We start from the raw sequence: 15,112 nt of genomic DNA on the forward strand, positions 1-15,112 counted from the left end.
CACGGATGCCAGCCTTCGAGGCTGGGGGGCAGTCACACAGGGAAGAAACTTCCAAGGACTGTGGTCAAGTCAGGAGACTTCCCTGCGCATAAATATTCTGGAACTGAGGGCCATTTACAATGCCCTAAGTCAGGCAAAACCCCTGCTTCAAAACCAGCCGGTACTGATCCAGTCAGACAACATCACGGCGGTCGCCCATGTAAACCGACAGGGCGGCACGAGAAGCAGGACAGCGATGGCAGAAGCCACAAGGATTCTCCGATGGGCGGAAAATCACGTGTTAGCACTGTCAGCAGTGTTCATTCTGGGAGTGGACAACTGGGAAGCAGACTTCCTCAGCAGGCACGACCTCCACCCGGGAGAGTGGGGACTTCATCCAGAAGTCTTCCAACTGATTGTAAATCGTTGGGAAAGGCCACAGGTGGACATGATGGCGTCCCGCCTAAACAAAAAGCTAGAAAAGTATTGCGCCAGGTCAAGAGACCCGCAGGCGATAGCTGTGGACGCTCTTGTGACACCGTGGGTGTACCGGTCGGTTTATGTGTTCCCTCCTCTTCCTCTCATACCAAAGGTACTGAGGATAATAAGGAGAAGAGGAGTAAGAACTATACTCATTGTTCCGGATTGGCCAAGAAGAGCTTGGTACCCGGAACTTCAAGAAATGATCTCAGAGGACCCATGGCCTCTGCCGCTCAGACAGGACCTGCTGCAGCAGGGGCCCTGTCTGTTCCAAGACTTACCGCGGCTGCGTTTGACGGCATGGCGGTTGAACACCGGATCCTGAAGGAAAAAGTAATTTGTACGCTTATTAAAATAAGGAAAGAAGTAACTGCAAACCATTATCACCGCATATGGCGAAAATATGTTGCGTGGTGTGAGGCCAGGAAGGCCCCAACGGAAGAATTTCAGCTGGGCCGTTTCCTGCACTTTCAACAGTCAGGGGTGACTATGGGCCTTAAATTGGGTTCCATTAATGTCCAGATTTCGGCTCTATCGATTTTCTTCCAGAGAGAACTGGCTTCACTACCTGAAGTTCAAACTTTTGTTAAGGGAGTGCTGCATATTCAGCCCCCTTTTGTGCCTCCAGTGGCACCTTGGGATCTCAACGTGGTGTTGGATTTCCTAAAGTCACATTGGTTTGAGCCACTTAAAACCGTGGAATTGAAATATCTCACGTGGAAAGTGGTCATGTTGTTGGCCTTGGCTTCGGCCAGGCGTGTATCAGAATTGGCGGCTTTGTCATGTAAAAGCCCTTATCTGATTTTCCATATGGATAGGGCAGAATTGAGGACTCGTCCCCAATTTCTCCCTAAGGTGGTGTCAGCCTTTCATCTGAACCAACCTATCGTGGTGCCTGCGGCTACTAAAGACTTGGAGGCTTCCAAGTCGTTGGATGTAGTCAGGGCCCTGAAAACAAGTTGGGTGCACCTGCTTCAAAGCAGACTATTGCTCGCTGGATCTGTAGTACGATTCAGCTTGCACATTCTGCGGCTGGACTGCCGCATACTAAATCAGTGAAAGCCCATTCCACGAGGAAGGTGAGCTCTTCTTGGGCGGCTGCCCGAGGGGTCTCGGCTCTACAACTTTGCCGAGCAGCTACTTGGTCGAGGTCAAACACATTTGCTAAATTCTACAAGTTTGACACCCTGGCTGAGGAGGACCTAGAGTTTGCCCATTCAGTGCTGCAGAGTCATCCGCGCTCTCCCGCCCGTTTGGGAGCTTTGGTATAATCCCCATGGTCCTTACGGAGTCCCAGCATCCACTTAGGACATCAGAGAAAATAAGAATTTACTCACCGGTAATTCTATTTCTCGTAGTGCGTAGTGGATGCTGGGCGCCCATCCCAAGTGCGGATTGTCTGCAATACTTGTATATAGTTATTGTTTAACTAAAGGGTTATTGTTGAGCCATCTGTTGAGAGGCTCAGTTGTTATCATACTGTTAACTGGGTATTGTATCACGAGTTATACGGTGTGATTGGTGTGGCTGGTATGAGTCTTACCCGGGATTCAAAATCCTTCCTTATTGTGTCAGCTCTTCCGGGCACAGTATCCTAACTGAAGTCTGGAGGAGGGTCATAGTGGGAGGAGCCAGTGCACACCAGTAGTCTAAAGCTTTCTTTTAGTTGTGCCCAGTCTCCTGCGGAGTCGCTATTCCCCATGGTCCTTACGGAGTCCCAGCATCCACTACGGACTACGAGAAATAGAATTACCGGTGAGTAAATTCTTATTATATTATAATATGCTTTTAAGAATTGGTTCCCAGTACACAAGTTACATTTTAGCTTTTTAAACCATTTTCATTCTAGTACAAATTATTGATATGCATTTTAATTTTGCAATCATAGGTGAAATAGATTTTCGATGTTCCAAGCACTACATACATTTAAAAATGACCATTTTATTATGCCAACCTATAAGAGCACTAGCTGACTTTTTGTGAAAAAACGTATTTGCCTTATGCTTAATGAAGCTGAACGTCAAATAGCCTGCAGTTGGAAGAAAGCCCTGCTGTAAGAGACCAATCTCGCTGGTCCATCGGCCAGTGTGTACGGCCGATATGTCTGTGAACTCCGTCATTCACAGACATATCGCGACGGCTCCGCAGCACAGCCGACGGCCAATATATCTACCGGCGGTGATTGACAGCTGAACTGGCCGGGCGTGTGTACATGCCCGCCCAGTTCATGACGTCAGTCCCTGACTGATCAGGCAGTGTGTATGCTCAGCACTCTGCCCGATCCGTCCATAGATATATCTGCCGATCAATTGACGGCAGATATATCTGTCACGTGTAAACTCCCTTACTGTAACTGCTTTCCTATTCTGTCAGGACGAATTTACAAACAGAGACAAAGTAATCTCACAGGTGTGTTAAGTGAGATCTTGCTAAAAGGGTGAGAAAATATATTCTTCAATTAAATGATCAATAAATTGCAGATTTACTCAACCATCTGATTTAATAGCTGTAATTATTAATGTGTACATTGATATTTAGCACATATAACATGAAATACTGGATCATAAATCAAGTAGAGGTACTGTGTTCAGTGGGGATCAGATTGCTACTTCTCTTTGGGGTAGCCAAATAATCAATCCTAATTTTGCACTGTAATTTAGTGCAACAATTTACGGTTTTATTTATTTATGTTTCTAATAAAGTTGTGTGGTTTCCTCTGGCAAATTGCTCACATATCAATTAAGAGTAAACTCTGGAGGTCACTTGGGCATACTTGGAAACCTGACCTCTACACATAATTTATGTGGCCTATTATTTACCTAGATACCTGTATGTCAGTAGGCAGGGATTTATGTTTTGGTGAGAAGAAAAACATGTCTGGAAAACAAAGGATGTTAAATAGTTCTGAAGATGAGATTGTTGATAATTGTGATGTGATATTATTTTGTGTTCTCCTCATGTAAAATATTGATGCACTAGCCAGCTATTTCTAACAGTGGTTTTATTACGCTGTAATCATAGTATCACTAGTTTTGTGTTCATGTTCTCTGTTGCCTCAGTTTACCATTTCTGTAATGATCTGATGAATGATGCTTTTTTTTTTTTTTAAATCATTTTAATCAGAAAATTTTAGTGTATTTTTGTTTTGACATGCCGGTCTACCACAGAAAGATGGTTTCATTATATCTGAATGGATTCATTTTCAGAGCCCATTTATCCGAAAGGAGAACAAGGAGCTTCTACAAGACGAAGTTGGGAACTTCAGACACTTATCACTCAGACTCGAGGTACTGAAAATTGTCTTCTCTGTGTAGCCGAGTGCACTTTTTAGTTAGGTGTGTTCACAAAGTTGTCAATAAAATCCAGTTTACAGAACACAATCTATGGAAACCAGAAATATTTTTTAGTTAAGCTGTAGTAAATATTTTGTTTGTATTGCAGTTCCATGTTTCATTTCTGTATTTCTGCTGCGGGGTACACTGGGCTCCACAAGGATAGACATAGGGGGTGTAGAGAAGGATCCTGATCCGAGGCACCAACAGGCTGAAAAGCTTTGACTGTTCCCAGAATGCATAGCGCCGCCTCCTATATCACCCCGCCTCCCTGCACAGGAGCTCAGTTTTGTAAGTTGGTGCTGCAGTAGCAGGCACTTAACAGAGGGGCTGCTCCAGGCAGCCCTAAGAAGAGCTTTTTTTCTGAGGAAAAAAGTGAAGACTTCAAGGGCAGCAGCAGTGTTATATGTCAGTGGACATTCACGGCTGCGGCTCCGGCTCTCCCCAGCGGCGCTGTACACTCCCGAGCCCTGGTTGCCGGGTACCTACAGCAGTAGGCTCCGGTTTTCTTCTTTGTCAGGCACACACGACGGTGGCTCTCTGGGATCGCGTGGCCGCACTTCGGGAGGTGGTAAGTTGGTCCCGCTTGCGGGACCCGGTCTTTATCGCGATCCGGCGCGGTCAGTGGGAGGCGGGCCGCGCGCGCTGGCGGTGGACACTGTGCAGTACAGGCGTTCCCACTAGATCTCCAGGGCATGGGACATGTCAGGTTTTCTCTCTAAACCTCTTTATTAGAGCCCGCAGTACCCGGTGGCTTTGCCAGCAGGGGGATAAGGCTTGGACCTGAAGCCCCTCCCCCAGCCCCAGGGCGCCATTTTCCGCAAATGTTCCCGCCCTGGAGCTGCATATCTGTCTCTCCCTCACTCCCTGGCAGTGTCTGCGGCGCCATTATCCCTCAGTTCACTGTTCCTGGGAATGCTTGGGCAAATCCTCCTATGTAAAGCCGCCTGGTTGTCAGTGCTGTGACTTTACAAGACACTTAAGCATTCTACCTGCCTTTTTTAGTCAGTGTTTGTAAGAAAGAGTGCACTTAGTCAGGGTTTCCTAGTACAATTACCCTGTGATATACATCCAGTTCTTACAGTGTACGGTTTTATCTATTGTTATATAGCTGTGTAAGCTAGTCCAGTGCAGTATTATTGTTAGTAATAACCTCTGCATTGTACAGACTGTGACTATTTGTGTGTGCATTTGATAGCTGAGTGGTGTCCATTTCGTGTCTTTCACTCAACCTGCTATCCCTATATTCTATAACCTGAGGGGGCTTGGTGCATCAGGTTTTATCAAATGTAGGATTTTCACAAAGATATACTGTATTACGTATTTCTCTGACGTCCTAGTGGATGCTGGGGACTCCGTAAGGACCATGGGGAATAGCGGCTCCGCAGGAGACTGGGCACAGCTAAGAAAGATTTAGGACTACCTGGTGTGCACTGGCTCCTCCCACTATGACCCTCCTCCAGACTTCAGTTAGAATCCTGTGCCCGGCTGAGCTGGATGCACACTAGGGGCTCTCCTGAGCTCCTAGAGAGAGAGTATATTTTAGGTTTTTTATTTTACAGTGAGATCTGCTGGCAACAGACTCACTGCAGCGAGGGACTAAGGGGAGAAGAAGCGAACCTACCTAACTGGTGGTAGCTTGGGCTTCTTAGGCTACTGGACACCATTAGCTCCAGAGGGATCGACCGCATGGAACCGGCCATTGGTGTTCGGTCCCGGAGCCGCGCCGCAGGCCCCCTTACAGAGCCAGAAGCAAGAAGAATCCGGAAAATCGGCGGCAGAAGACATCAGTCTTCACCAAGGTAGCGCACAGCACTGCAGCTGTGCGCCATTGCTCCTCATACACACTTCACACTCCGGTCACTGAGGGTGCAGGGCGCTGGGGGGGGGCGCCCTGAGAAGCAATAAATACACCTTGGCTGGCAAATATATCACAATATATAGCCCCAGAGGCTATATATGTGATTAATACCCCTGCCAGAATCCATAAAAAAGCGGGAGAAAAGTCAGCTGAAAAAGGGGCGGGGCTATCTCCCTCAGCACACTGGCGCCATTTCTCCCTCACAGCTCCGCTGGAAGGAAGCTCCCTGGCTCTCCCCTGCAGTCTACACTACAGAAAAGGGTAAAAAAGAGAGGGGGGACACTAAATTTAGGCGCAATATACATATAGCAGCTATAAGGGGATATAATTTAGTTAATCCCTGATTTATATAGCGCTCTGGTGTGTGCTGGCATACTCTCTCTCTGTCTCCCCAAAGGAGTTTGTGGGGTCCTGTCTTCTGTCAGAGCATTCCCTGTGTGTGTGCGGTGTGTCGGTACGGCTGTGTCGACATGTTTGATGAGGAGACTTATGTGGAGGAGGAGCAGGTGCCTATAAATGTGTTGTCACCCCCTGCGGGGCAGACACCGGAGTGGATGGACTTGTGGAAGGAATTACGCGAAAGTGTCGACTCCTTACATAAAAAATTTGACGACATGCCAAATGCGGGGCAGCCGGCTTCTCAGCCCGTGCCTGCCCAGACGTCTCAAAAGTCATCAGGGGCTCTAAAACGCCCGCTACCTCAGATGGCAGACACAGATGTCGACACGGATACTGATACCAGTGTCGACGACGAAGAGACTAATGTAATGTCCAATAGGGCCACTCGTTATATGATTGAGGCAATGAAAAATGTTTTACACATTTCTGAGGTGACCCCAGGTACCACAAAAAAGGGTATTATGTTTGGGGAGAAAAAACTACCAGTAGTTTTTCCCCCTTCTGAAGAATTGAATGAAGTGTGTGAACTAGCGTGGGCTTCCCCCGATAAAAAATTGGTAATTTCAAAAAAATTACTAATGGCGTACCCTTTCCCGCCAGAGGATAGGTCACGTTGGGAAACACCCCCTAGGGTGGATAAAGCACTTACGCGCTTATCAAAAAAGGTGGCACTGCCGTCCCAGGATACGGCCGCCCTAAAGGAACCTGCTGACAGAAAGCAGGAGGCTCTCTTGAAAGCTATATATACACACACTGGTATTATACTGAGACCAGCTATTGCCTCAGCATGGATGTGCAGTGCTGCAGCTGCATGGTCAGACTCCCTGTCAGAAAACATTGACACCCTAGACAGGGACACTATATTGCTAAACGTAGAGCATATTAAAGACGATGTCTTTTACATAAGAGATGCACAGAGGGATATTTGCCGGCTGGCATCAAAAATAAGTGCACTGTCCATTTGTGCCAGGAGAGGGTTATGGACCCGGCAGTGGACAGGTGATGCAGATTCTAAAAGGCACATGGAAGTTTTGCCTTATAAGGGTGAGGAGTTGTTCGGGGATGGTCTTTCAGACTTAGTGTCCACAGCAACAGCTGGGAAGTCAGCATTTTTGCCACATGTCCCCTCACAACCAAAGAGAGCACCGTATTATCAGGTGCAGTCCTTTCGCCCCCAAAAGAGCAGACGGGGTAGAGGCGCGTCCTTTCTGCCCAGAGGTAGGGGAAAAAAGCTGCAGCATACAGCCACTTCCCAGGTACGAAAGTCCTCCCCCGCTTCTTCTGCTAAGTCCGCCGCATGACGCTGGGGCTCAGCAGGCGGAGCCAGGTACGGTGGGGGGCCGTCTCAAAAACTTCAGCAATCAGTGGGCTTGCTCACAGGTAGATCCCTGGATCCTTCAAGTGGTATCTCAGGGGTACAGGCTGGAATTCGAGACATCCCCCCCCCCCCCCCGCCGTTTCCTCAAATCTGCCTTACCAACGACTCCTTCAGAAAGGGAGGCTGTGTTAGAGGCAATTCACAAGCTGTATTCCCAGCAGGTGATAGTCAAGGTGCCCCTACTTCAACACGGACGGGGTTACTATTCCACAATGTTTGTGGTACCGAAACTGGACGGTTCGGTGAGACCCATTTTAAATTTGAAATCCTTGAACACATATTTAAGAAAATTCAAGTTCAAGATGGAATCGCTCAGGGCGGTTATTGCAAGCCTGGAAGAGGGAGATTACATGGTATCTCTGGACATCAAGGATGCTTACCTGCATGTCCCCATTTACCATCCTCACCAGGAGTACCTCAGATTTGTGGTACAGGATTGTCATTACCAATTCCAGACGTTGCCGTTCGGCCTGTCCACGGCACCGAGGGTATTTACCAAGGTAATGGCTGAAATGATGATACTCCCTCGGAAAAAGGGAGTTTTAATTATCCCATACTTGGACCAGAGAGCAGTTGTTGGTCGGCGTAGCATTATCTCAGGAGGTGCTACACCAGCACGGTTGGATTCTGAACATTCCAAAGTCTCAGCTGGTTCCGGCGACACGTCTACTGTTCCTGGGGATGATTCTGGACACAGTCCAGAAAAAAGTGTTTCTCCCAGAGGAGAAAGCCAAGGAGCTGTCATCTCTAGTGAGAGGCCTCCTGAAACCAAAACAGGTGTCGGTGCATCATTGCACGCGAGTCCTGGGAAAGATGGTAGCTTCCTACGAAGCGATTCCATTCGGCAGGTTCCATGCCAGAACCTTTTTCAGTGGGACCTGTTGGACCAATGGTCCGGATCGCATCTTCAAATGCATCGGTTGATAACCCTGTCTCCAAGGACCAGGGTGTCTCTGCTGTGGTGGCTGCAGAGTGCTTATCTCAGAGAGGGCCGCAGATGCGGCATACAGGACTGGGTCCTGGTGACCACGGATGCCAGCCTTCGGGGCTGGGGTGCAGTCACACGGGGAAGAAACTTCCAAGGACTTTGGTCAAGTCAGGAGACTTCCCTACACATAAATGTTCTGGAACTGAGGGCCATTTACAATGCCCTAAGTCAAGCAAAACCCCTGCTTCAAAACCAGCCGGTTCTGATCCAGTCAGACAACATCACGGCAGTCGCCCATGTAAATCGACAGGGCGGCACAAGAAGCAGGACGGCGATGGCAGAAGCCACAAGGATTCTCCGATGGGCGGAAAATCACGTGTTAGCACTGTCAGCAGTGTTCATTCCGGGAGTGGACAACTGGGAAGCAGACTTCCTCAGCAGGCACGACCTCCACCCGGGAGAGTGGGGACTTCATCCAGAAGTTTTCCAACTGATTGTAAACCGTTGGGAAAAGCCACAGGTGGACATGATGGCGTCCCGCTTAAACAAAAAGCTAGAAAAATATTGCGCCAGGTCAAGAGACCCGCAGGCGATAGCTGTGGACGCTCTAGTGACACCGTGGGTGTACCGGTCTGTTTATGTGTTCCCTCCTCTTCCTCTCATACCCAAGGTACTGAGGATAATAAAGAAAAGAGGAGTAAGAACTATTCTCATTGTTCCAGATTGGCCAAGAAGGTCTTGGCACCCGGGACTTCAAGAATTAATCTCAGAGGACCCATGGCCTCTGCCGCTCAGACAGGACCTGCTGCTGCAGGGGCCCTGTCTGTTCCAAGACTTACCGCGGCTGCGTTTAACGGCATGGCGGTTGAACACCGGATCCTAAAAGAAAAGGGTATTCCGGAGGAAATCATTCCTACGCTTATTAAAGCTAGAAAAGATGTAACCGTACAACATTATCACCGCATATGGTGAAAATATGTTGCGTGGTGTGAGGCCAGGAAGGCCCCAACGGAGGAATTCCAGCTAGGTCGTTTTCTGCACTTCCTACAGTCAGGGGTGACTATGGGCCTAAAACTGGGTTCCATTAAAGTCCAGATTTCGGCTCTGTCGATTTTCTTCCAAAAAGAACTGGCTTCACTGCCTGAAGTTCAGACATTTGTCAAGGGAGTGCTGCATATTCAGCCTTCTTTGTGCCTCCAGTGGCACCGTGGGACCTCAACGTGGTGTTGGGTTTCCTAAAGTCACATTGGTTTGAGCCACTCAAAACCGTGGATTTAAAATATCTCACGTGGAAAGTGGTCATGCTTTTGGCCTTGGCTTCGGCAAGGCGTGTGTCAGAATTGGCGGCTTTGTCATGTAAAAGCCCCTATTTGATTTTCCATATGGATAGGGCAGAATTGAGGACTCGTCCCCAGTTTCTTCCTAAGGTGGTATCAGCTTTTCACTTGAACCAACCTATTGTGGTGCCTGCGGCTACTAGGGACTTGGAGGACTCCAAGTTACTGGACGTAGTCAGGGCCTTGAAAATGTATGTTTCCAGGACGGCTGGAGTCAGGAAGACTGACTCGCTATTTATCCTGTATGCACCAAACAAGATGGGTGCTCCTGCTTCAAAGGAGACTATTGCTCGCTGGATTTGTAGCACAATTCAGCTTGCGCATTCTGTGGCCCATTCCACGAGGAAAGTGGGCTGTAAAAGCCCATTCCACGAGGAAAGTGGGCTCTTCTTGGGCGGCTGCCCGAGGGGTCTCGGCTTTACAACTTTGCCGAGCTGCTACTTGGTCAGGGGCAAACACGTTTGCAAAATTCTACAAATTTGATACCCTGGCTGAGGAGGACCTTGAGTTCTCTCATTCGGTGCTGCAGAGTCATCCGCACTCTCCCGCCTGTTTGGGAGCTTTGGTATAATCCCCATGGTCCTTACGGAGTCCCCAGCATCCACTAGGACGTCAGAGAAAATAATAAGATTTTACTCACCGGTAAATCTATTTCTCGTAGTCCGTAGTGGATGCTGGGCGCCCGTCCCAAGTGCGGACTGTTTGCAATACTTGTATATAGTTATTGTTAACTACAAGGGTTATTGTTGAGCCATCTTTTGAGAGGCTCTGTTGTGTTCATACTGTTAACTGGGTATATTATCACGAGTTATACGGTGTGATTGGTGTGGCTGGTATGAGTCTTACCCTGGATTCAAAATCCTTCCTTATTGTGTCAGCTCTTCCGGGCACAGTATCCTTACTGAAGTCTGGAGGAGGGTCATAGTGGAAGGAGCCAGTGCACACCAGGTAGTCCTAAATCTTTCTTAGCTGTGCCCAGTCTCCTGCGGAGCCGCTATTCCCCATGGTCCTTACGGAGTCCCCAGCATCCACTACGGACTACGAGAAATAGATTTACCGGTGAGTAAAATCTTATTTTTTCTCTGTGATTTAGTCACCATATCTCTCTTTTATCTCTGCTGGTGCTGAATACACTGCGCGGGGGTTTGAGCTAGAGGTATTGTGCTGCTGATAATTGTACTGTGTTACCTGATATTGCAAGTTATATCATGTCTGCTTATAAGGGTAACGGTTCTGGGGCTGAACACACTGCAGGTGTTGCTGAAGCCGCAGATACCTATGAGGAGGATGTAGCAGCTTTGGGCTCTGGTTCTGGGGACTCCTTGCCCCCCAGTGGGACTGTGGCAACGGGGGCAAATAATGACCCGCCGTGGGCCGCTTTTTCCACGCTTCTGCATACACTAGTTCATAAACTAACACCCCCTATGGGACCCTCAATGCCGGTGCAACCGTTTGTGGTCCCTGCAGCTAACCCGCCGCGGGCGGACGATTTATCTGCTCAAATAATGAAGTTGAACCGGTCCCTGACTACTAAAAAGTCTGACCGTCGCTCACCTACGTCCAAGGGGTCATCTAAGCGAGCGCTTGTCTCCTCCTAATCCACTGCTGTCACTGACAACTCGTCTGATGAAGATGGCACTTACACTGACCCCACAGGTTCTGACTCGGATACGGCTGATGGGAAGGGTGGTTCACATGTGGATGTTCCTGATCTTTTGGAGGCTTTTAAGTTAATTTTATAGATTACGAATGATCCCGAGCCATCCGTTCCTCCAAAGAAACCAGATAGGTTCAAGCGTCAGAAAGTGATTAAACAAGTTTTACCTCACTCTGACCACCTCATAGACATACGTCAGGAACCCTGGGAAAACCCGGGTACGAAGTTTGTGCCTCAAAGGAAGATGCTGGCTCGCTATCCCCTCGCGCCGGAGCTGTCTAAGAATTGGGAAACGCCTCCTCCAGTGGACTCACATGTGGCTAGGATGGTGGTTTCCTCAGCTCTACCGGTCACCACCGTCACGTCTCTAAAAGAGCCTACGGATAAACGTGTGGAGGGTTGTCTGAAAGCGATTTACACCCTCACGGGTGCTGCACAAAGGCCCACTATTGCAGCTACTTAGGCTGCAGAGGCCATTGAAGCATGGGCCTTGGAGTTAGATGCTGAAATCTCCTCTGACCATGCTAGACAATGCTTGGCTTATATTGTCACAGCTTCTCGTTATATTAAAGAGGCGGCTTCTGATGCCGGTATCCTGGCAGCCAAGGCCTCTACTACGTCAGTCCTGGCTCGCCGGATATTGTGGCTGTGACCCTGGTCTGTGGATCTGGACTCTAGAAAAACCCTGGAGGTACTCCCTTTTAAGGGAGATATTCTGTTTGGGGAGGATTTAAATAAGATTGTGGCTGACTTGGCTACTGCCAAAACTGCCTGTCTGCTAAGTACCGCTCCTTCTGTGTCGAAGGCTAAAGGTTCTTCCTTTCGCCCCTTTCGTCCTTCAGGTAAAGCAAAAGGTCAGGCGTACAACAAGCAGGCCCGCACTGGGCGGCCCGTCAGCCAGCTTCCAAGACAGATAAGCCTGCCGCATGACGGGGCGAGCCTCCCTCTGGGGGATCCCAGAGTGGGGGGCCGGCTTCTAAGGTGTACCCAGGAATGGTTGATGACCACTTCAGATGCCTGTGTACGGGAAGTCGTCACTCGAGGTTACGCCATAGCCTTCAAAAACCGACCCCCTCATCGATTTTGCCAGACAGATGTCCCGTTGGACAAGACAAAGGCAAGCACTCTACATTCGGTGGTACAGACGCTTCTGGATACAGGAGTCATAGTACAGGTGCCTCTTACGCAGAGGGGCCGGGGGTACTATTCTCCGCTGTTTCTAGTCCCGAAACCGAATGGGTCCTCCCGGCCCATTCTCAACCTCAAGGCATTGAACAGGTTTGTGAAGGTTTCCAAGTTCCTAATGGAAACCCTTCGCTCTATAGTTCTGGCCTTGGAACCTGGGGACTTCATGGTCTCCCTGGATATACAGGATGCTTACCTGCATATTCCTATAGCAGTGTCTCATCAGCAATACCTGAGATTTGTGATTGGCAGCTGCCATTACCAGTTTCGGGCGTTACCTTTTGGTTTAACAACGGCCCGCGAGTCTTTACAAAAGTCATGGCGGTGATGACGGTGGTTCTCCGCCGTCAAGGGGTCAGGATACTGCCGTATTTGAACGACTTGTTAATCCTGGCAAATTCCCCAGAACTTCTCCTGCGTCATCTAGATGTGACGGTCCGGTTTCTGCAAGCCCACGGGTGGCTCATAAACTGGAAGAAGCCATCCCTGATCCTTGCTCAGAGCATGGTGCATCTGGGAGCACTATTGGACACTCGCAACCAGCGGTTGTTCCTGTCTCAGGAGAAAGTCCTGAAGCTTCAGGACAGGATTCGTTGCTTCCTATCTCGTCCGCAAGTGTCGATACATTCGGCGATGCAGGTGCTGGGCCTCATGGTGTCAGCATTCGACATGGTGGATTATGCTCAATTTCACTCTCGCCCTCTCCAGAGGCTGATTCTAGCCATATGGGACGGCCTGCCTCACCGGATCAGATCTCAAATGATCTCATTGACTCCGGAGGTCCGTCTGTCGCTTCTCTGGTGGCTCCGGGACCAACAACTGTGCAGGGGCCGTCCGTTCTGGATATCCGACTGGGTCCTGTTGACGACAGATGCCAGTCTAAGAGGTTGGGGCGCGGTGCTGGAGCAACACTCCCTTCAGGGGCGGTGGACCAAGGAGGAGTCCCTCCTCTCGATCAATATTCTGGAGTTGTGGGCGGTCTTCAATGCCTTGAACCTAGCCCAGCATTTAATTCAGAACCGTCCTGTTCAAATACAGTCTGACAACGCCACCACAGTGGCTTGCATAAATCATCAAGGCGGCACTCGAAGCCGACTAGCAATGAGGGAAGTCTCATAGATTCTACAGTGGGCAGAACGCCATCTGCCGGCCATATCGGCAATATTCATTCCGGTAGTCCTGAATTGGGAAGCGGACTTTCTCAGTCGTCAGGACGTGCATGCCGGCGAGTGGGGCCTCCATCCAGAAGTGTTTCAACTAGTGGAAAGGTGGGGCCTTCCAGACGTAGATCTGATGGCGTCTCGACACAATCACAAGGTTCCGTTCTTCGGAGCAAGGACAAGGGATCCTCAAGCAGCATTCGTGGATGCGCTGGCGGTACCGTGGAGGTTTCGGCTGCCGTACGTGTTCCCTCCAGTGTCACTCCTGCCCAGGGTAATTCGGAAGTTCAAGCAAGAAAAAGGAATTCTGCTTCTCATAGCTCCAGCGTGGCCCAGACGGCACTGGTTTTCAGACCTGCAAGGCCTATCGTCAGAGTGTCCAATTCTACTTCCACAACACCCAGACCTCCTCGTTCAGGGCCCCTGTGTCTACCAGGACCTAACCCGGCTGTCTTTGACGGCGTGGCTCTTGAAGCTTCCGTATTAAGGGCTAAAGGATTTTCTAAGGCGGTCATTCAAACTATGTTGCAGGCCCGGAAACCGGCTTCGGCTCGGATTTACTATAGGGTCTGGCATTCTTACTTTGTTTGGTGCGCATCTAATGATTATGACGCTTTCAAGTTTAGTATAGCCAAGTTGTTGGCTTTTCTTCAGCAGGGCCTGGACTTAGGCCTGCGTCTGGCCTCCCTCAAGGTTCAAATATCTGCCTTGTCGGTGTGGTTTCAGAGAAAAATTGCGACCTTACCTGATGTGCATACCTTTACTCAGGGTGTGTTGCGTATCCAACCTCCCTATGTCCCGCCTGTGGCTCCTTGGGACTTGTCGGTGGTTTTGGAGGCGTTACAAGAGTCTGTTTGAACCTCTTGGTTCAGCTGATTTTAAGTGGCTTTCTCTTAAGGTGGTATTTCTGCTGGCTATTGCCTCAGCTAGAAGAGTGTCGGATTTGGGTGCCTTGTCCTGTAGTTCCCCATATCTGATATTTCACCGTGACCGGGCGGTTCTTAGGACTCGTCCCGGATACTTACCTAAGGTGGTTTCTTCTTTCCACCTTAACCAGGAGATTGTAGTTCCGGCACTTGTTTCTCCTGATCTGTCTTCCAAAGAGAGGTCTTTGGATGTGGTACGGGCTCTCCGTATCTATGTGAAGAGAACTGCTTCTATTCGGAAATCTGATTCTCTATTTGTGCTGTTTGGATTTCACAAACGGGGCTGGCCTGCTGACAAGCAAACTTTGGCCAGATGGATTAGAATGGTGATTGCACATGCTTATGTGAGGGCTGGCCTCTCGGCTCCTGCTCACATTACGGCCCATTCTACTCGGTCTGTTAGACCTTCTTGGGCGGCCCGCCGTGGTGCGACCCTTGAACAATTGTTCAAGGCGGCTACGTGGTCATCTGTGAACACGTTCATAAGGTT

General features: G+C 49.3%; 1 protein-coding gene across 7 annotated transcripts in view; it reads left to right on the forward strand.

The window, feature by feature from the left end:
- The window catches only part of MAP3K4 (mitogen-activated protein kinase kinase kinase 4), a 219,894-nt gene that overhangs the window by 168,714 nt on the left and 36,068 nt on the right, over positions 1–15,112 (forward strand). For all 7 annotated transcript variants that reach the window (XM_063917525.1, XM_063917526.1, XM_063917523.1 and 4 more), the window contains one exon: positions 3,666–3,746. In XM_063917525.1, the coding sequence (XP_063773595.1) occupies positions 3,666–3,746 (81 nt within the window). The remainder of the gene's footprint in view (positions 1–3,665; positions 3,747–15,112) is intronic.

This window comes from Pseudophryne corroboree, chromosome 4, assembly GCF_028390025.1.
Source record: "Pseudophryne corroboree isolate aPseCor3 chromosome 4, aPseCor3.hap2, whole genome shotgun sequence".
In the NCBI taxonomy this organism is placed as follows: Eukaryota; Metazoa; Chordata; class Amphibia; order Anura; family Myobatrachidae; genus Pseudophryne; species Pseudophryne corroboree.